The sequence below is a fragment of the Euprymna scolopes genome, chromosome 22 (genome assembly GCF_053919585.1).
Source record: "Euprymna scolopes isolate OS-2025 chromosome 22, ASM5391958v1, whole genome shotgun sequence".
Lineage (NCBI taxonomy): Eukaryota > Metazoa > Mollusca > Cephalopoda > Sepiida > Sepiolidae > Euprymna > Euprymna scolopes.
This window is the reverse complement of record NC_136503.1, coordinates 47,562,935-47,584,096: the sequence shown is the minus strand read 5'-3', so window position 1 is coordinate 47,584,096 and position 21,162 is coordinate 47,562,935. Positions and strand designations below refer to the sequence as shown.

The following is a 21,162-nucleotide window of genomic DNA, read 5'->3' as shown; positions in this document are numbered from 1 at the left end:
TCTCCCCGCTTGTTTTCGGTGCCCCGGAAAACAGTAGGCGATCTAACTACTTAGATTAGCTTAGGGAGGGACCTTACTAACAATGCACTAGGAACATTTATTTTTTGTACATTTTTCCTATATTTCCCACTCCCCAACACAAACTATTTTTCTTCCAAATTCAAGAACTTTTTATTTTTTCCAATGAATTGAACTTTTTTCACACACACACACACATTTTAATATATAAAAAAAAAAAAAAAAAAAAAAAAAATGCGCACACACACACAGAAATTGTATATATATATCCTTTTGGTAAAAACGCTGGGGTTTTCATTAGTTAGGTTTAGATTCCACAGAGTGAATGAGGTATTGTGGTAAATGTTGCCAGTCAAGAGTAAAGTCGCCACAGACGCCATTCTTACTTTAGTTACAAAGACCCTGCACACTCCCCTCCCCAGATCTTATAGGGCCTTGTGCCTAAATTTGTTTTGTCTCTTGGAGAATTTACTTTTTTAAATGTTTTAATTTTATATTGGAATTTTTTTTAATTGTAATTTTTTCTTTAAACAAAATAAATTAAATATAAAGATCAAAGTGTAGTATCTGTTCCGGCAGATACTGCAAGCAAAGACCCTATGTGGGGGCGACCCCACAGATAAAACCTTGGTCAATGTAGGGGCAACCCTTCATACCAATTGTCACTATCCAGCTCTCCTACTCCCCGGTGAGTTGGTCCCCATTTCCCCTTCACTCCTCACATTAAAAATCGGCCTTGTGCCTAATTTGCTCAGTGGGGAAGCAAATAAATACTTCAAAGTGTAGTATCTGTTCTTCAGATGCTGCACTTCCATTTCTTGTTCTCTTTCGGTGGAGGATCAGTAGTCCTTCACGACTGAGACAATTTTTTTTTTTTTTTTTTGTACCTTTTCTCCACGTTAAAAAACGACCCTGGTGTCTAACTCTGTCCCGTGGGAAGGCATTTGTAAATAAGTACAACAAACTACATTGAAATCAAGTTTACATGACAAAAACAGGACAAATATATTGACAGGATGGAATAACTTTTTACGTCAAGCCACGGTGAAATGCAACAATTTGAAAAAATAAAATTTAAAATAACACTACAAAAACAAAAACAAAACGTAATTATGTATAACGCAACAATGTAAATAAATTAGTATTTTGTCGTTTTCCGTTTCAGGAATCCGGCTACGTTTTGTATGGTCGTCTTTCGGATGTTGTATAACTTGTTATCGGATTTTTTTTATCGAGTTTCCTATACTTAGTAACGAATGCAAACAAACCGACAAGAAAAGTTTTCATGGGAGAAACGTGAGAACCAGCAAAAAAAAAACAAAAAAAAAAACAACTTAGAATTGAAAGGATGCTTTAAATCAAAACGGTAAGAAAATAAAAAGGGTTCAAAGTATTTTTTTTTTTGTTGAGAATACGTAAGAAGACTGAAACAATCTCTCTTTCTCGTGTCGACAATAATTATGTTTTCATACTTCGGCGAAGTCACTAAATCACGGCGGAAGTTGATTGCGAGAAAAAAATCTGTGTAGGGATTAAAAATGTGTTGTTGTTGTTTTGTTTTTTTGTTGTTGTTTTACATGATAAATCATTTCGAGTTAAAATCTAATGAGAAATACACACTTTAAATATATAAACATTAGATAAAGAGCAACAAGTTATACAATGTGGTCTCATTTTGGGTTCATGTTTTGTTGATGTAAAAAGCAAAATGCCTGATCCGAAACGAAAAGAGCTGTTTACTCGAATAATGAAGAACGTGCTCGTTTCGTTTTCCGGATTTTCTGATCACAGCGTTTCGCTTTTTACATTAATAAGCCATAAAGTTCAAATGAGGCGTCCTTCCTTGGTCCTTGTTAAGATAGAGTTGACAGATCGATCTCTTTTAATATATTGTTTTAAACAAAAACAATATTACGTACTTAATTATCATGACGAAAATAGTGATACATCAACAAACTACGAAAAATAGAATTTTATAAAAATCGTTTTATTCATAGGCAAAATTTCATTGGCGTGAGGTGGAGCAAAAAAGTTTTAAAAAATAAATAAACAAAAAGTGTTAGTAAGCCCTTCCCAACCATTTCTAGATGGTAGACCGTCCACTATTTTCCGGCTTAATGGGAGCCCAAAACAAGCCGATCAATCTCTAAATGGGGTTGAATTCTAGATAGGAACAAAGAAAGCTGATGTTTGGGCATCTCGGAGGTTTCCTATCGAAGGTGGAGGCATTTTCACTCGGCTAGCTAAGAACCTAATCTACATACAGAGCTTACCTTAAGGGGTTATGGGTCTAACAGGATCTGATATTGTTCATGCCATGCTCAGGCAGGGAACCTGAACTCCAATTTGGCAACTCTTTGTGCACATAAGCTTGCTATTCTGATCCGTCTTCTGTCACTGGCTGCGGAATGTAATCTTCTTGTCACATTTGATCTTGACCTTGAGTTGGTGTTTGAAGAACGTGGTCAGATCCTGATCAGCAAAAGATTCAACCCCATGCTTCTCATTCAATCGTGACAGCGTGCCACCAAGATTGCGAGAAATACTATTTGTCTCTCCGTGTCCCATGGCAGCTCGCGCTGAGGATGACGTAGGATGTGTGGGGGTCGCCTGGCCTTTTTTTGGGGGGGAACTGACTTCCTCCACAAATAATAAAAATAAAAATAAGAAGTCTTATGTGCAACACAAACGGAGGTTTATTTCTGGAATAGAAATAACAAACAATAACAAGTTAAAACATAGTTCTCAATATTTCAGAGTTCCTTTTTTTGAGTTCATATGAAAGATGGAGAGTCTCTTTTTTGTGTTCTTTGAATGTTCAAATTTGTAACATTGACAATATTAATGTTCGTCTGTTAAAAGAGAGTATTAATGCGCGGAGCAGTGGAAATGAAATAATTGATGTTTGCACGCGTGGTAAGTCCATATGAGAAAGCGTTGAATGAGTCGGAAGAGTTTAAAGAGATGAAAGAATGCTCGAAAGGCTAAGAGACTAAAGAGATAGATTTTGTGTTTGTGCATGTTTATATTTGATTTGATCGGCTCCAAACGAGCTCTAGAAAATCAGTTTTAAAATGTGTCCTAGGAGGAATTCCATTGGATGGAAGACATCACATGGGGTGCTTTCAACTAGGTCCGCACCTTTGGTATATAAAGGTCAAGCCGGAATTTGCGTGGGTGTCATTTTTCATTTTTTTAACGCGCCGAAACAATCAATTGCACTGCGCGCCTAAATTGTATTTAACGATTTTAAATTTGAATATTAAACTGTGCCAACTGGCACAGATGCGTCGAGTGGGCAAGGATGCTCAGGATTGATACGAGCCATTACTTTGTTGACATACGCTCAGTACTGTTGGAGTTTGCTGCATTTGAAGAACACATGCTATTGTGTTTCCTCTGCTGGGGTCCCACAACGGGAATACCCGGGCAACCTTACTAGTCTGGCACTGTACTGTATGGCGTTGAGGAGTAACATGATTTGGGCCAATCGCCAGATCAAGGAAAACTCAGAGTTGTTGAGATGACATGAACCTGGAGCCCAGCTCCACTGTGAGCAGATCTCCTCCTGTGATAACCTCAAGCTCGACGAGCTGGACCTTGGGAGTTTCCTGAGTGTAGCCCTACACTCCCTGATGAACTGTGTGTTACTCCACCGTTTGCGACTAGCCTCGGCTGAGTGATTCAGGATTAAGTCAGGAAAGGTGCCCTCGACTGCAAGATTCCACGCCGACTCTTCTGTCAAGGTTTGACTCAGGAAAGCCAATCTCTCCACATCTCAATGACATCTAAAGTTGAGCAATTCCAGGGCTCCCTCACACGGATGTTGAACGCAGACCTGTCTGCAAACCCAATACCTACCCTTGTCCCAAAGAAGCGAGGACAGCTGGTACTGCAGAGATTTTACGTAATTCACAGACAGAGGAAGTACTGCTAGTCAGCAGAAGATGAGAGGAAAGATATAAGTGGCGCACGCCTCTGCTCTACCTTTTAAGAGAAGTTTCCTTTGAACCCACAAGTTGACTGTGGCTTTGACCTTTGACCATACCTCTGACCGATTATTTTCTGAGTTGGGGACTCGGTCTGAACATGTCGAGGATCCAAACTGGGCCGTCTGTCCAGCTGAAGGGAGTCAGAAGGGTAGTGGTGCCCCTCCGTGCCTCCAACTGCAGACTAACCAACTTGGTGCATTAATTTTGACTCCTGTGATCTGTCCGTACTGTGTGAGCATCTCTATCATCGCCTCAATGTCTTGAAAGCACGACACAAAGACAGTGATGTCATTGGTGAATGCTGGTTCTCGATCCACCAAACAAAGCAATACCATGTGGGCCAGGATTTGCCTCCCCCCACTTTAGTTTGCAAAGTAGTGACTCCAATGCAAGGGCGTAAAGCAGGGGTGACAGCAGACAGCCCTGACACACTGAAATGGCGAAAGATTTTGAGCGCTCTCCATTTACCTGTAACATTGCCGTTGGCGCGCAGTATATGACAGAGATCTATTTGCGGAAGTCCAGTTTAAATCTGGTGGTCTCTAAAACAGATGCTAGGAAGCAATGGTTGACCCTATCAAAAGCTTTAGACTGATCTAAATTGATCAGCGTGGCTTCTATGTCATCTTCTATCCCTTCCTTTAGGATCATACAGATCAGGTGCAAGTTGTTTTGAGTCGATCTCCATTTCATGGCATAGACCTGCTCGATAATTTCTGCTCGATAGTTCTGATAACAACCTGCAGCCAATTCGGTAGGACCTTGGCCAAAATCTTTAGCCCTGTGTTTAGCGAAGTTATGGGCCTGTAATCATCTAGCTTTTCCCTGCCATGCCTATCCCACTTCTTCAAAAATGTGGTCACTCGCTTGGTGGTTTGACCCAGGATGGGACCCTCATAAAACCAATGGTTGAACACATCCATCAGACATGGTATGAACATGGGTAACAGCCTCAAATACAGTTCTTAGAGCAGACCATTGAGTCCCAGTGAGTTGTTGCAGATGACCTGCTTCAACGCAGTCAGGACCTTCTGCTCTATTATCCTGCCCTCGCAACCAGCTGCTCTAGGGTAACTTTAAACTTTGATACAACGTCTAGGACTACTCGGCCATATGTCACTAGGAGAATTCTTAGTTGGTTTTTGTTAATGTTAAACCTATGTTGTTATTCAAGGTTTTCTCTCAAAGGTGCTGAGTTCAATCCTGAACAAAGGCAGTGAAAAAAGTAACATCCAAAACAGAGAATCAGCAACTATGTCCCAGAGCCTAGCTGGAGTCCGAACACGGTACCCCCGTAATAATAATAAAGGGTTGGGTTCAAGACTCCTAACAAACGGTTCCCCAGTTCGATACAAAACACCTGACGAAGGCCGGAGGGCAAAACGGCTGAAACGTTGTGACAATAACAACCAAGATGAGGAAGTCAGTCCAACAATCTCAATCAATGAAAACACCTCATCTCAAAAATACAGACAATTAACAAATGAATATAATAGTAAAAAAATATTGATAAAAACATTGTTGGGTCATTTGTTTATAAATATATAGTACTGGCGTTAAGTTATCACTAGAACAACAGCGTATTGGTTTCATTGCATCTCATAGTGGGAGAAGAGGACTCTTCTGGCAAACAACTACAAGGCCATCTCTTTGCATCCATTATGCCATCAAGCCGTTTTAAAGGGCAAGTACCCTGTATCTGGTGTACCCGTGTCAGTCTCAGATCTGAGCACTCATTTTCGATTTCCTTCCATGTGGGACGGCTGGTATAAGGGAGGTTTGAGGATCTTTATAAATGAACTCCTAAACATGGCAGCCTTCTCCTGCACTCGCAAGGGAAGGCAGACTTTATGTGTTGGTGTAACACCACCCTGGAGGGGAGGGATCTTCTTTGTACACACTAGCAAGAAAATATGCACTAACCCTAAGTCCTGATGACTACACTTTTAACTCATAATACTCCTATCTGCTACAACACGTAAACACTGAATACCTTTCCTTTTCTTTCTCCGTTAACTGGCTTAGCTTATCTACGACACAGAACTGTCTAATTCTTTATTCTGACTACTACTGACTACAACACATGTAAACTGAACTATTCTCTCCATCAACAAGCCGGTATAATATTCATACTATCCTTACACACAAGAACATTTCTCTCATGTACACTCTGCTAACAAAGATAACAAATAAAGTTGCTTTTGAATATAGAATGAAACTCCATTTCATTGTCTCTTATTCTGTAGACATTTATCTTATTTCATAGACATTTGTCAGAGTGGAGTGAGGAGGTCAGCATTGCTAACCGACTCATATCATCATCATCATCATCATCATCATCATCATCATCACCTATTTGGCATACTGTGGACACTGTAGTAGCCGGCCAGGGGAAGAAGAGAGTTAAGTGTTGGTTGGGTGTTTGAGGGTGGAATTCCTCCTCCACCCATTTTAAAATCAGTACCAGAAGACTGTCCTTAGAGAGGGGACGTGTTTTGGTCTCCATTGATCAATCTACTTGATTTATCAATGTACTCACAAAAAAGAATCCCTGGCAGTTAATTTAAAACCTTTCTATAGACGGAAAAGAAAGAACTACCTTTTTGAGAAAAAAAAAAAAAAGAAAAAAAAGGAAGACCATTTAACCTTTTGAAGGTTTCATATAAGTAAAAGAATTTAGTTAGAAGTGACTTACATCATCAACGCTCTGATCCCCATCTGGCATCAATTGAAATGGATGGCTCTCGTCTAGGAGTTTTGACAAGCTTCTGGGTTTGACCTTTACTTCTGATCTGAAATGGAACACGTACATCAAATCTGTTGCCAAGGTCGCTGGAAAGATGGTGGGATCCTTCTACCACTCCAGAAGATATCTCATTACTGATGCAATTCTCTATCTATATAAAAGCCAAGTATGTCCAAGGATGGAATACTGTTGCCATATCTGGGCAGGAGCTGCTAAAAACAGCCTATCCTGCCTTGACAGAGTACAAAATAGACTTCATGGCTTAGTGGGGATGCCCTTTTCTCTACCCTGCAACCTCTCTCCCACAGAAGAGACGTTGCGAGCCTATCCTTGTTTTATCGTTATTTCCATGGCAGGTGCTCGTCTGAACTCCAATCTCTGGTCCCCCCTCGCCAATCTTTCACGAAAAACACCCGTCTAGCTGAATCCACTGTGAAAAATCCCCCCCTCTTCATCTGTGCCTAAATCAAAACGTGGATTCCATGAACAAAGCTTCTTTCTTAGAACTGCACGCCTGTGGAACTCTGTTCCGCCTGCCTGCTTCCCACCTGACTACAACTTGGATGTCTTCAAGTCCAACGTTAACAAATTCCTAATGAACCGCCCCCTTAAGTAAACACTTCATCAAATCTCCACACTAACGTACTGTACTTGCAATAACCCTTATCCCTGAGTGGCTTCCGGGCCTTGATAAGTGGTGACCACCGTGTAAAAAAAAAAAAAAAAAACTTATTTAAAGGAAGAAAATATCAGAATAAGACACTGAAAAGGGAGACTTTGAAGACATTTTATGAAAGTCAATTTATATTGAATTTTTATTGTATGTTCTTTGTTTTCAGGCTTTTCTTCAAATCTGATATTTTGTTTTGTTCATCGTTTTCAGGTAGAAAATCGACATGAACCCTGTTTTCTCTGTTTTGTTTGTATTGTTTTTCTTCATTTTGTTTGTATCGCTCAGGGCGATAATTCATTCAAAGAACTGTCTCCCTTTTTTATGTATTTTATGTTTCTGTGTTTGTAAATTGTTACTTAAGTTAACCGTGCTTTCAAAAGTAAAAGCAACGGTTTTTATTTTCTTTTATTAATAAAATTGGACGATTATTTTCTGGGTCTAGTTTGTTATTTGCTCCTATCTTATTGCTCCTTTGTTGTTTACCCCCCCCCCTTTTTTTTCCATTTATTGTTACCAAAAGACGGAGTTTGATAGCGACACCCAGAATCTTGTTATTAACATCACTCAGAATTTAATTAATCTCTGACTTTACTACAACTACACAAAAAATAAACATAAGATGGGCAGTCTTTGAGAAAAGCAAATTATTATTGGCTACAAGAAGAGCACTACATCACATTAGCTTTAGCTTAGTACATTTATATACTTCCAGTTGTATAAAATAAAATACACATCAAGTGCGCTTGAAAGCCAAATTACAATGCAATATTACAAAAATAAACAAATATTTTACTTGTTTGCCGAAATATATTTAAGTTACTAATTTCAAACAAGTAAAATATTTGTTTATTTTTTTAGTAATATTGCGTTGTAATTTGACTTTCAAGCGCACTTAATGCATATTTTATTTTATTAAAATTAAATCAACGCTTCCATAACAGAACTCACACCCCTGATTTCCAGTTGTATTTTATAGTCTGGAGTGCACAAATTGAAAAACTTCATTGCTGCTAAAAATAGAAACATTTTCAAAATTGTATAATAAGATTCAGGACCGACAGCAGACTCCTGGATCACATCTCAATGGAAGAATATCACCAGATAACGGTTCTAACACTAGTCACTCCAGTAATCAAAAGCAAGGTGCTATAAAAATCTTTGAGCATATTAAAAAGTATGAAACTAGTTTATCTAAGATATGCTTAAAAGGAATGATAGAAGGAAAATGAAAGTGAAAGGGTTAAGAGTGTATGAAGTAAGTTCAGGGAACTTCTGCAATTACTAACCAGCAAAGCATTACCACTGTCAGCCGAGTCGGTAACACATTTATACACATTGTGATGATGTATAAAAGTGAAACCTTGTCAATGCGGGTTGGGGACATACATTGTATGGAGAGAATTATATGATAATGATACAATAGATGTGTAATGTGAGTCTTAAAGACAGGCTTATATCTGTTGATTTCAGAGGAAGTTTAAATATGAACAGTATAGGGAGATGTGTGCACAGCAGTAGACTTTGATGGTATGGTCATGTTGAAAGAATGAATGAGAGTTTTCCAGTTAGTAGATGGAAAACAATTGAGGTAGTAGGGTCAGTTCACTGGGGAAGGTCAAAGAAAACTTCAGAGAAAATATTAATATTGGATCTGTGAGGAAGAGGGATTAATAAAGACCTGTTCAGAGATAGGTTAACATGTAAATCACTTTTTTTATAAACTGTTCAACACATGCCCAGCATGTAAAACAGACGTTAAATCAAATATGATTATGTTGATTATTAGAAAGATAATAACAACAATTATAAAATTCTTCCTCATTGTACAGGTTTTGCTTTGAAGCATGGAGCAGTATACGATCCTGGGAAATATTGGTGAAGGTGCTCATGGGATTGTTTTCAAGGCCAAATTCAAACAGGTGAGAATTCCTTCATTATTTATTGTAATTACTAGCCTTACCTGGTCGTAAAATATGCTTAAATATATTTTAATTCATGCAGATTTCATATTTATTATTATAGAGCTAATTCTCTATTTATATATATATATCTCATATCTGGCTAAAGATTTTAAACTCAACTTCGCCCGTGTTCGATGTCTTTATTTATTTATTTAATTATTAAATCTTAAAACTTAAATGTTGTCAGATCAAAATTGAGACCCCCCCTTTTTTTTCCATCGTCTTCTTCTAATATCCTCTTTCCAAATCATAATAACCACTTCTGTTCAAGTCTGACGAAATTGCTGGATCGTTGATACGATTTGGTAACGGAAACATGTGTAACTAAAACAGATAAAACGGTAATAAAATATATATATATATATATATGTATATAATATATATATATGTATATATATATATATATGTATATATATATATATAATATATATATATATATATATATATATATATATATAATACTGATTAAAAAAAAATGACTTGGGTGTCATTAGCTAGAATTGAAACCAAAACATTTAGTGCTCCAGCCGCATTCTCTACATTTGAGCTATCGACAAATGGATAAAAAATATTTAAAATTAAACCACTTAAAGCTATGAATGATAATAAGCAATTCGAAGACCGTAAACGACTGAGTTCTCTCTGACTCTCTCTCTCTCCTCTGATCTTGAGTATGTGGTACAATGGGGAAAAAAGTGGCTGGTTACTTTTAATGCATCTAAAACCAAGCTTCTATCTTCACATCATCAACATTCTGTTGCCCAGCTGCCATCAATCGAAATGAATGGCTCTCGTCTTGGGGAGGCTTCATGTTTTGACGAGCTTCTGGGTTTGACCTTTACTCCTGATCTGAAATGGAACACGTATATCAAATCAAACACGTTGCCAAAGTCGCTGGAAAAATGGTGAGATCTTCTACCGCTCCAGTAGATAGCTCACTCCTGATGCAATTCTCTACCTATATAATAGCCAGATACGGCCAACAATGAAGTACTGTTGCCACATCTAGGCAAGAGCTGCTAGAAGCAGCTTATCCTGCCTTGACAGAGTCCAAAATAGAATTTGTAGCCGGGTGAAGGATGCCCTTTTCTCTTCCCTGCAACCTCTTTCAGACTTTCATGAAAAATACTCGTCTAGCTAGAACCAATATCAACAATTTCCCACACTCTTTATCTGTTCCTACACCTAAACATAGATTCCATGAACAGTGTTTCTTTCTTAGAACTGCTCGCCTGTGGAATTCTATTCCGTTTGCCTGCTTTCCAGCTGACTACAATCTGATTGTCTACAAGTCCAACATGAACCAGTTCTTATTGAACCGTCCCCCTAAGTAATCCAAGTTACAAAATTCCCACTAATCTTTACTAAGCTAAAATCACAATTACTAATGTATACCCATTAACCCTTATCCTCGAGTGACCTCTGGGCCTTGATAAGTGGTGACCCCCCCCCCATGTAAAAAAAAAAAGTAATAGAAATATATTGGCATGTTGAAATAAAAATGAACAGTTTGCATTTCAACTTGCTGTCATATTTCTGTACGCATTCTTCATTCATCCAAACAAAGATTTTACTCGTCATAAACCATCCTTGGTGTATGATTACTATTTTCTGTTAATTTCAATGTTATGTGACCAGTAGTTTAAGAGTTAAATATTTTCACACACACACACACACACATACATCTACTGTTTTATTTATATAGATATAACAAGGTCTTTACTTTTGTTGTGACATGGCTTATACCACATGATGTCCAGTCACCCGTAGATATAAAAGAAGGTGTGCAGAGCATGCGGGGGAGGGTGTATATCCATTAAACTGTAGCTAACACCTACTGTTTTTAAATACGTCTTGTTCTTGTTCTATTACTTAATTTCTCTGTTTATCATTCTTTTTTGTGTCATGTAACAGATTAATCCCATCCTCGTCATTAGTTCGTTATAGCACAAAATAAAGAATGACTAAGTTATTAAGTAGTTGAATAAAAACAAGACATATTCACAATAGTAGGTGTTAGTTACATCTCTATGTTCAGGGAATGCACACTCTCCTGCATACTCTGCCAGAACACTCATAACTATGCACAAAGCCATACACCTGAAGGATAATGTTAACCAACTCTATGTAAAAAGACAATACATTTGTGTATTAATGTAAATTCGATGAATGTTCACAGTCTATTGTGCTGGATTATTTTGATTTTTATGATCATTTATTAAAGTATTTAATTTTCATGCAGAGTGGTGAAACAGTTGCCTTAAAAAAAGTTCGTTTAAAGAAACCTGAAGATGGAATTATCTGTACAGCTGACTGGAAGTTTTCAAAAAGTGACTTTTCATACAGTGACTTATCTCTTTATTTCATATAATTTTATAAGCAATTTCTTAACCGTAGAGGTTTGTCCCTGTAAAAAATTTTCCTATTACAATAACACTTAATGCCTACCATGTAAGAAGAATAAGAAAACTCACTTAAAGTAGATTACTTAGCAGAATAAAAAGAATGAACATCTAGACTTCTTATGATATTTCATAATGGAATACATACATGAAATCTGTTGCCCAAATCGCTGGAAAAATGGTTGGATCACTCCACTGCTCCAGTAGATATTTCACTTCTGATGCAGTCCTCTATCTGTACAAGAGCCAGGTACATCCTAAAATGAAGTACTATTGCTGCATCTGGGCAGGAACTGCTCGAAGTTACCTATCTTGCCTTGATAGAATTCAAAACCAGCTTCGAAATCTAGTAGGTGATGCCTTTTTCTCTTCCCTGCAACCTTTTTCTCTACAGAAGAGATGTTATGAGCCTATCTCTGCTATATCGTTATTTTCATGGCAAGTGCTCCACCAAACTCCAATCTATGATTCCCTCTTACCAAACTTTCACAAAAAAAACACTTGACTAACTACAACCACTTTAAACAATTTCCCCCACTCTCTATCTGTGCCTGAATCTAAATGCAGATTCCATGAACAAAGTTTCTTTCCCAGAACTGCCTGCCTGTGGAATACTGTTCTGCTAGCCTGCTTCTCGGTTGAATACAACATGGTAGCCTTCAAATCCAAAGTAAACAAGTTACTGTTGAGTCGTCCCCATAAATAATCAAATTCTACCCAATCTGGCGTTCGGGCCAAGATCAGAGTGTAGTATCTGTTCTGATGCTACACTTTATCTTTTCTGTCCTCAATCAGTGGAGGAGAACCCCTTCATCACTGAGACAATTTTTATTTTTGTTCCTATCCAGAGTGCCTCTTTTTGGGGGGTTGGATTTCTCCCACATTAAAAACCAACATTGTGTCCAACTCTGCCCTCGTAGGGAGGCAAGTAAATAGGAACAATTAGTACACTACCACCTTACATTCATTAACCCTTATCCTTGAGTGGCCACTGGATCTTGATAAGTGGTGTCTCCCAAGTAAAAAAAAAAAATAGAAATCTAAAACAAAGATCAGGAACTGGCATAAAAAATCCAGGACACTCATAACTATGCACAAAGCCAGACACCTGAAAGATAACGTTAACCAACTCTATGTAAAATGACAATATATTTGTGTATTAATGTAAATTAGATGAATGTTCACAGTCTATTGTGCTGGATTATTTTGATTTTTATGATCATTTATTCAAGTATTTAATTTTCATGCAGAGTGGTGAAACAGTTGCCTTAAAAAAGGTTCGGTTAAAGAAACCTGAAGATGGAATTCCCTGTACAGCCTTAAGGTAAATGTTCTCTCATTTCATTAGATAAGATCAGCAAAGTCTCATTACATTCTTATAGTATTTCTTTATAAGATAGGGATGAGTTGTTTGAGATAAATTTGATACCTTTTGAACAGGATTTTTAAAATGCATATCTTTGAGGATCTTCATGGCATCCTACAAGAAATGTCTGAACACCAATTTGATACTCGTTTTGATGCTTTCTTCATGGTTATCACTTTGATGCCTATTTCTCTTACTAATGTCTGTGTTGCTTTACTTAGATCCTGCAACGTTTTTTGTTGTTTTTTTTTTTTATTGAGCTTCTCAACAAATTTTGTTGTGCACATAAAATCGGATGCCTTCTATGCTCCATCCTGCAAGCTATTGCTTTCTCATCTCCGCTGCAATTTTCTGGCTAACATGTCACAGTCTTCAATAGTAAGTGTTAGCTACAAGTCCATGTTAATGGAATGCACACTCTATAGGATTGAAACCGCTATCTTCAGACAATGCTCACCTAGAACCGTAGAGACTCAATGCCTCTCTCCATTATGCCTCATCCTTTGTCTCTATCTTCTGGCTTCATCCCCTGGCTCTGGTCAGCTATCTACAACTCATCCTTTAGCTCTATCTTCTGGCTTCATCCCCTGGCTCTGGCCAGCTATCCACAATTCATCCTCTGGCTCTGAAAAAGGCTAGAGGATGAGTTGTGGATAATTATGAAGATGAGAATAACAGTCTACAAAAAGAATGAATGAGCATCAAAATTTGTTCACCAATGCACACAAAGGAGAGCTGAGGTGGGATTGTAATCAAGATGTGGAAAATGATGAGAACAAAAGGACTGAATATATATTTACAGTTAATGTGTGGGCAGTTTTAGGTGTTGCTGTGAGTTTTGCAACAGTCCTTACAACAGTTGGGTATAGTTTGTGGAGAGTTTTGGTTAACAGAGTAAAGGACAGTTGTTAGTTAGGCATGGTCGAGGAAAGTTGCAAGTTTGACTTAGTTGAAGGCAGATTGTGGCTGAGAGGAGATGGGGAAACGAATTGATCAACCGACTGACAAACATGTGGACCTTAGCATTTAGAGAATCGATTGTGTTACACACACATGCGTGCAGAGTGCAAGTAATATTTACAGAATGTGTTGGGAGTTGGTATTGTCTTTGGCGTTGTCTTATTTTTATATATATACTTGTGAACCCACGCACTTCTCCCTTCCCCCAGCAGTCGCCAATGCATGGGAGATGAAGACACGGCCAGAACAAGAAGAGAAAATGGAAGAAAAGAAATCTACAGCACACAACATTGGGGTCAGTGATCGTTGCTGAATGAAGGGACCATGTGGAAATACAGGAGCCAACACAGAAATAGCACTTTACACTTTACTGCTATTAAATATTTCAAATAGTTCTGAAATGAATGAATATTAAAAAAATTATCAAATTTGTCTCTAACATCCTTTGTAGTTTTAATTTTGAAAAAAATTAATCAAAAACAAACAATTTTGTTTTACTTTATTAAATGTTAGAAGTAGCTACACGGTGTAACCCAGGATGTAGTGAAGTCATTTTAGTGTTTAATTTGTTTGCACAATTATTTTTAAAACTAATACAGAAAAAACAAATAAAATTTCAATTTTAAGGGAGACAATCCTCTTTATATTCAATTAAGGGAGACAACTCTTTTATATTCAATTAAAATATGAGGGTTTTTTTTGTTTGCTTTTTTTTTTTTTTGTGACATTGCTCGCCTGTCCGTCTGTGTGAAGAATGATCTCTACCAAACTCATCCGTCAATTTTTGGTATACATACTTGAAACTTAATATATAGGGAATTTGAACCCGTGGGAAAAAAATTTGATTTGGTCTTTAGCCGGAAAAAAAAATAATTGCAGAATTTGTTACTTGGCAGGCATATAAAGTGTTCTTGTACACATGAGAAAATATACACTTATGGATTAAACATCATCATTTTTTTGCAGTTTTTGTACGCATATGGATTAAGGTCAGGTAGTAATAGATAGATTGGAGAGCTATATGTTTTGGTTTCGATTCTAGCTGATGGCACCCAAGTCTTATTTTTGGTGTTTTTACTTTTGAAATCACTAGTATATATTGAGTATAATATAATAATTGATAGAAAATCGATTCAATATTAATAAATACGAAATCTGCATGAATTAAAATATATATATATATATATATATATATATATATATATATATATATATATATATTACATAGGAGGCACCATTTATCAAGGCTCTGAGGCCACTCGAGGTTAAGGGTTATTGAATGTACAGTAATCAATGGGATAATATTGTAATAGTCGTCATTAATGGAAATTTGTTAGATTGGATTACTTAAGGGGGCGGTTCATCAAGAATTTGTTTATGTTGGACTTGAAGACAGCCAATTAAACATATTTTATGTCCAGGCGATGCCGGAATGCCACTACAATATATTGGGTACAATATAATAATCAATAGAGAATTGGCTCTATAATAATAATAATAATAATAATAATAATAATAATAATAATAATAATAAAAATAAATACGAAATCTGCATACATTAAAATATCATATTGAAGCATATTGTACGACCAGGCAATTCTGAGTGGCCTGCTACTATATATATATATATATATATATATATATATATATATATATATATATATATATAACTACTTAATTTATTCAAATAAAATTTATATACAAAAGTATAGATTTATGCGTAAACTTTAAGTGTTTACTTCAAAAGTGCTCAATACATAGGTAGAGCTAGTTAGTAAGTTATAAAATGTATATGGCGATTAAGCTACACTTTTTTTTTTTTTTTTTTTTTTTTTTACACAGTGATCACCACTTATCAAGGCCCGGAAGCCACTCAGGGATAAGGGTTATTGTAAGTACATCACGTTAGTGAGGAGATTTTATGAAGTGTTTAATTAGGGGGGGCGGTTCATTAGGAATTTGTTAACATTAGACTTGAAGACATCCAAGTTGTAGTCCGGAGGGAAGCAGGCAGACGGAACAGAGTTCCACAGGCGTGCAGTTCTAAGAAAGAAGCTTTGCTCATGAAATCCTCGTTTTGATTTAGGCACAGATATAGAGTGGGGGAAATTTTTCACAGTGGATTCAGCTAGACGGGTGTTTTTCGTGAAAGATTGGCGAGGGGGGACCAGAGATTGGAGTTCAGACGAGCACCTGCCATGAAAATAACGATAAAACAAGGATAGGCTCGCAACGTCTCTTCTGTGGGAGAGGGGTTGCAGGGTAGAGAAAAGGGCATCCCCCACTAAACCACGAAGTCTATTTTGTACTCTGTCAAGGCATGATAGGCTGTTTTTGGCAGCTCCTGCCCAGATATGGCAACAGTATTCCATCCTTGAATATTCCACGTTTCATCCACTATAGGATTCGTCAGGCTTATGCGCGAATTCTGTGGTTGTTTGTCGTTTTTATATGAGCATCTTCTATTGAGATTTTAGTTAGCCAATCAGCTTTCTAGTATCCACCACGCCCTTCCTATCATCCAATGGGCATGCATTTATCAGACAAAGGCCTATTTGACCTCTGATTGACCTGTTCCTTTGTGTGTGCTCTATTTAGCCTGGATATTTAGTTTCTTGATCTGTTTTAAATCTAGGTTAGTGTTTTTTTTTTTTAAATTTTTTTTTAGTTTATATATAAATATATATATGTGTACACACATATATGCACACACACACACACACACACACACATATATATATTACTCTAGGATAGCGATACAAAATAGTTTTAAAACTAACAAAAACAATAGAAAATAAACAAATAAATGAATTAAATAAACATGAATATACATAAACGATCACACATATATGTATGTATATATATATATATATATATATATATATATATATATATATATATATATATATATATATATATGTGTGTGTGTACACATATATATATTTATATATAAACTAAAAAAAAATTTTTTTTTTTAAATATCATGTGTTGGCAATGAGATTTGATGATCTACTTTTTTTTTTGCCAAAGGAATCTAAGTCCTTTTTATCAAGGGGCATAAATCTAACACAGAAAATAATTAATCCTCAAGGGAAGATAATTCTGTTCCCTACACTATCAATTAATCCAGTTATAGCTTTTGTTTTTAGTCAATTTTTAAATGTTCTCTGTTGTCATTCTTTTGGTTTGTTTTGATGTTTTTATCATGTTTATTATAAGCTATTCAGCACATGTAAAACTGATGTAAGACTGAATATGATTATATGTTAATAATATTTTGTTGAAACCAAAAAGCAATTAAAACATTTATTTAGCTGACTTTACTTTTTGCATCATAGACATTTTGCTTGCAAATTGACTTTCATGCGAAACATTGGAATCTCACTTTGTGAAATTTATCGATTATATATATATATATCGTATATATTTTTTGCTTTCTAGAGAAATCAAAGCGTTGCAACAGATTGAAGATAATCCTTACGTAAGTTATTTTACTCTGTGCTTATGCATTATAAGTGTGTGAAAACATAGCATAATTATTGTCATGTACTGCTTTGACAAAATTCAAAACAGACTTCCAAACCCAGTAGCTGATGCTCTTTTTTCTTTCTTGCAACCTCTTTCCCCACAAAAGAGATGTTGCAAGCGTGTCTCTGCTCTGTTATTTTCATGGCAAGTGCTCGTCTGAGCTTCAATCTATGGTCTCCTCTCCCCCTTGTCAAACTTTCACAAAAAAGCTCATCTAGTGACAACAACCACAAAACTATTCTCTATATGTGCCTAAATCTAAACACAAATTCCATGAACAAAGCTTCATTCTTAGAATTGCCCACCTGGGGAACTCTGTCCTGCTGGCCTGCTTCCCATCTGACTACAATATGGTCGTCTTCAAGTCTAATGTAAAAAAATTTTGGTTGACAACAACAACATAGCCTTGAGCTCCTGAAGGAGCATGGACCATCCACAAACTTTGTAGATGCTTTTGTAGCGAGGAGTTCTTTTTTCAGGGTGAGGGTGCCGGCCTCATGCCCAACCTTTCCAGAAGGTATATACAGTACCTATCCTTCCCAAATGGTCACCCATCTGGTAATAAATAGTGATATTTATATCTAAAAATAAAATAGATTTAAGGCTTCTAAAATTTGTCTTAGAATCGTTCAAAATGGTGTAGTGGTTAGAGTACTTGGAAAAATTCAATTGTAAAGTGATATTCTCCTAATCCTTTAGTGTGGGCGACTGAAAAATACAATTGCAAATTACTTAGGACTTCTATCCCGTCGTGGCTGACAGAACAAGAACATGATACCTCCGTGAAGTAAACAAAGGGTTCCGTTTGAAATTCCATGCAGATTTCCGAATTTGGTAGAAACATTTCCAAGTTCAACAAGATACACCTGAAGAAGGTCAGAGGTTACATTAGCTGAAATGTTGTGAAAATGACACTCAAGATGAGAACAGTAGTCTGAAGAATCCAAACAATATGCATAAATTTTTTTAGTTATACCAAAATATAATCTATTTATAAACATCATCTGCTACTTGTTATTGTGAATGTCACTACTGTTGCGGGCCAGGATATAAATATCCTAACTCGCTACTAAAGAAAATAATGAAACAAATGGAAAGAAGGAAACAAAACTCAATTGCTGGATAAAATAAACATGTCGTTTATTTTCTGTGGAAAAATGAATGTTTTAGGTGTAACATGTGTTCATGTCCACGCGTGGACTAAGGAGTGAGTAATGTAGTGGAAATGGGAATGACAGTCCAGCGTGTAGACAAAGAAAAAGGTAGAGGGTTGACATCAGTAAAGCTGTGTGCACATGTTAGCAGTCAGTTATGCGGAGGTGTTCTCAAGCACAAGTTGTAGACGCGAACTTGTCTGGTTGATGGACCAAAGCAAAAGGGAAAAAAGAGTGAGAAAGTCAATCCAGTTCATGGAGAGAGAAAGCATATAAAGTGTATGTACTATCTGTTGACTCTTGCCCCACACAGTAGCAGGTGGTGTGAGGTGCACGGGCGAACGCGCCCTTTCGGGGCGCGTGATTGGTCCGTTGACCGTTCAGGTCGGAAGCTGGTTCGAAAAGAAGGAAGCAGCTTATTGCTCTTGCTTTTATAGTTGTTTCCGGTGGTCTTTTGCGTATGTGTGGATTTCCTTTAAAGGGAAAGTGACGTTGCCCATGTGTGCGTCATGTATGTATATGTGAGTACATGTGTGTACGTTAGCGTGTATGTATATGCACGTGAATGTAAGTGTATGTACGCGAACGTGAATATATGTACGTGTGTGTACGTGCACGCGTATGTTTGTGTGCGCGTATGTATATGACCAGAAAAGTAGCTTGAAATGTGAACACGTGTTTTTGTGCGAGATTAGAAAGGGCTCGTACACTACCTACCCATGTTGCCAGTTCTGATAAGACAGTGTTGTTTCTTTCCGTTGGTACATCTCATAAGTCTTACTCTCATTTTCCAGGTTGTAAGACTTTTGGATGTGTTTCCGCATGGTGCTGGTTTTGTGCTTGTCTTCGACTACATGCTGTCAGATCTTTGGGAAGTCGTGCACAATTCTGAGCAGCCACTGACGGAGGCCCAAATCAAATCATACATGCTCATGTTACTGAAAGGAGTTGCCTTCTGTCACGAAAACAACATTATGCACAGAGTAAGTGGATTAATCTTGCCTTTCTTCACTTCTAATAATAATCTTACTATACATCTATTATAATAAAGTCATATTTGTCTGTTTGTTTATTCACAATTTAATTAATACTAGCGGGGGTACCCGGCGTTGCCCGAGTGTTTGTTTCCGGGACGGGGGGGGGGAGTTTTAAAAAATGTTATGGTAGGTAAGTAGGAAGGATCAAACCCGGAGTCATGAGTAAAAGTAGGAAAATAAAGTGTGAAAAAAAAAAAACATCTGCAATGTTAACAGTTCGGCCACCAAGAAAAGTCCATTCCAGTTGTTTAGGAAAAAAAAAAACAAAAAAAAAAAAAACGACTACGGTAGGTCGGCGCAAACGTGAAAATATAATGTGAATTGTCCAGCACGCTAACCACTACGCCACAGAGCACTGCAGCTTAGTTTAGTGATTTTAAATAACTTCACATGAAAGAACTACGAAGCCAAACCGGTGTTCTCTTCTCAACTGTTCCTTGTGAACGATCCCCAAACGGTGTTAAGTGGTGGCAGGGGGAGGAGGAATTTATTAGAGAGAAAATATTTTACCACTTCCATTGATCTTAACCGATTTTGGCCGTGACTTCTCAGCAGAAAAAGTATAGAAATCTAAGATAATCGAGGAATTTGAGAAATAATAAGCCTATAACACACCTAAGATATTGTTCTGCCGTTTGTGCATATTATATTTGCATGAAATATCTTGATTTTTAATCCTATTACGGTCAAAATCCGACGGGAAAAAATGAGTTCATTTTATTTATATAGAGAAGATATACAAAATACACTGATTCATACATTAATTTTAATACTGAAAACAGATGCTTATACACTTTTATTCCAGCATGATTTCTATATATACTATTTATTCAAAAGAAATTTGAATCTAAGTAGTAACCTCATTTGCATATCGCATTAATGAAAATCTATTTTAATAATTAGCGCCATGTTATTAATTGTTTGTAGCAAGAGAATTGTTTTAACTGGTCTAATTAGAAATATTATTTAAAGTTGATTTATTTATTTTTAATTTAATTTATATTTAATTTATTTTTAATTATTATTAGCCGACAGTTGCCTTCAAAAACTAAAGTAAATTTATTTATGCTCTGAGAGTTGTTTCCCCTTTAAGCTATGAGAGTTATAAATCCAACATATTGTCCACTTTCAGGTTACAATATTTGTTGTATTTTCAAAACCATCGATGCACTAATATGTTTCAACCTGGCGACACCGGGTCTTTACAGCTAGTTTATATATGTTGTTTTTTACTCTTGCTCACCTCAAACAAGACATATTGCAACTTGAACATAAGGGGCTACTATTTGGGGTCACATCTATTGAGGACTATGTGAAGAGATGAG

General features: G+C 36.7%; 1 protein-coding gene across 4 annotated transcripts in view; it reads left to right on the top strand.

Annotated features, from left to right (window-relative positions):
- Window positions 1–1,189: 1,189 nt before the first annotated feature.
- The window catches only part of LOC145243420 (cyclin-dependent kinase 20-like), a 51,742-nt gene continuing 31,769 nt past the window's right edge, over window positions 1,190–21,162 (top strand). The window contains exons 1-5 of one of the 4 annotated variants that reach the window (XM_080106285.1): window positions 1,190–1,384; window positions 9,259–9,348; window positions 13,043–13,116; window positions 17,560–17,599; window positions 19,595–19,783. In XM_080106285.1, the coding sequence (XP_079962411.1) occupies window positions 9,274–9,348; window positions 13,043–13,116; window positions 17,560–17,599; window positions 19,595–19,783 (378 nt within the window). In that variant the 5' untranslated portion in view covers window positions 1,190–1,384; window positions 9,259–9,273. The remainder of the gene's footprint in view (window positions 1,385–9,258; window positions 9,349–13,042; window positions 13,117–17,559; window positions 17,600–19,594; window positions 19,784–21,162) is intronic. The other 3 variants (XM_080106284.1, XM_080106287.1, XM_080106286.1) reach the window with 3 other exon arrangements.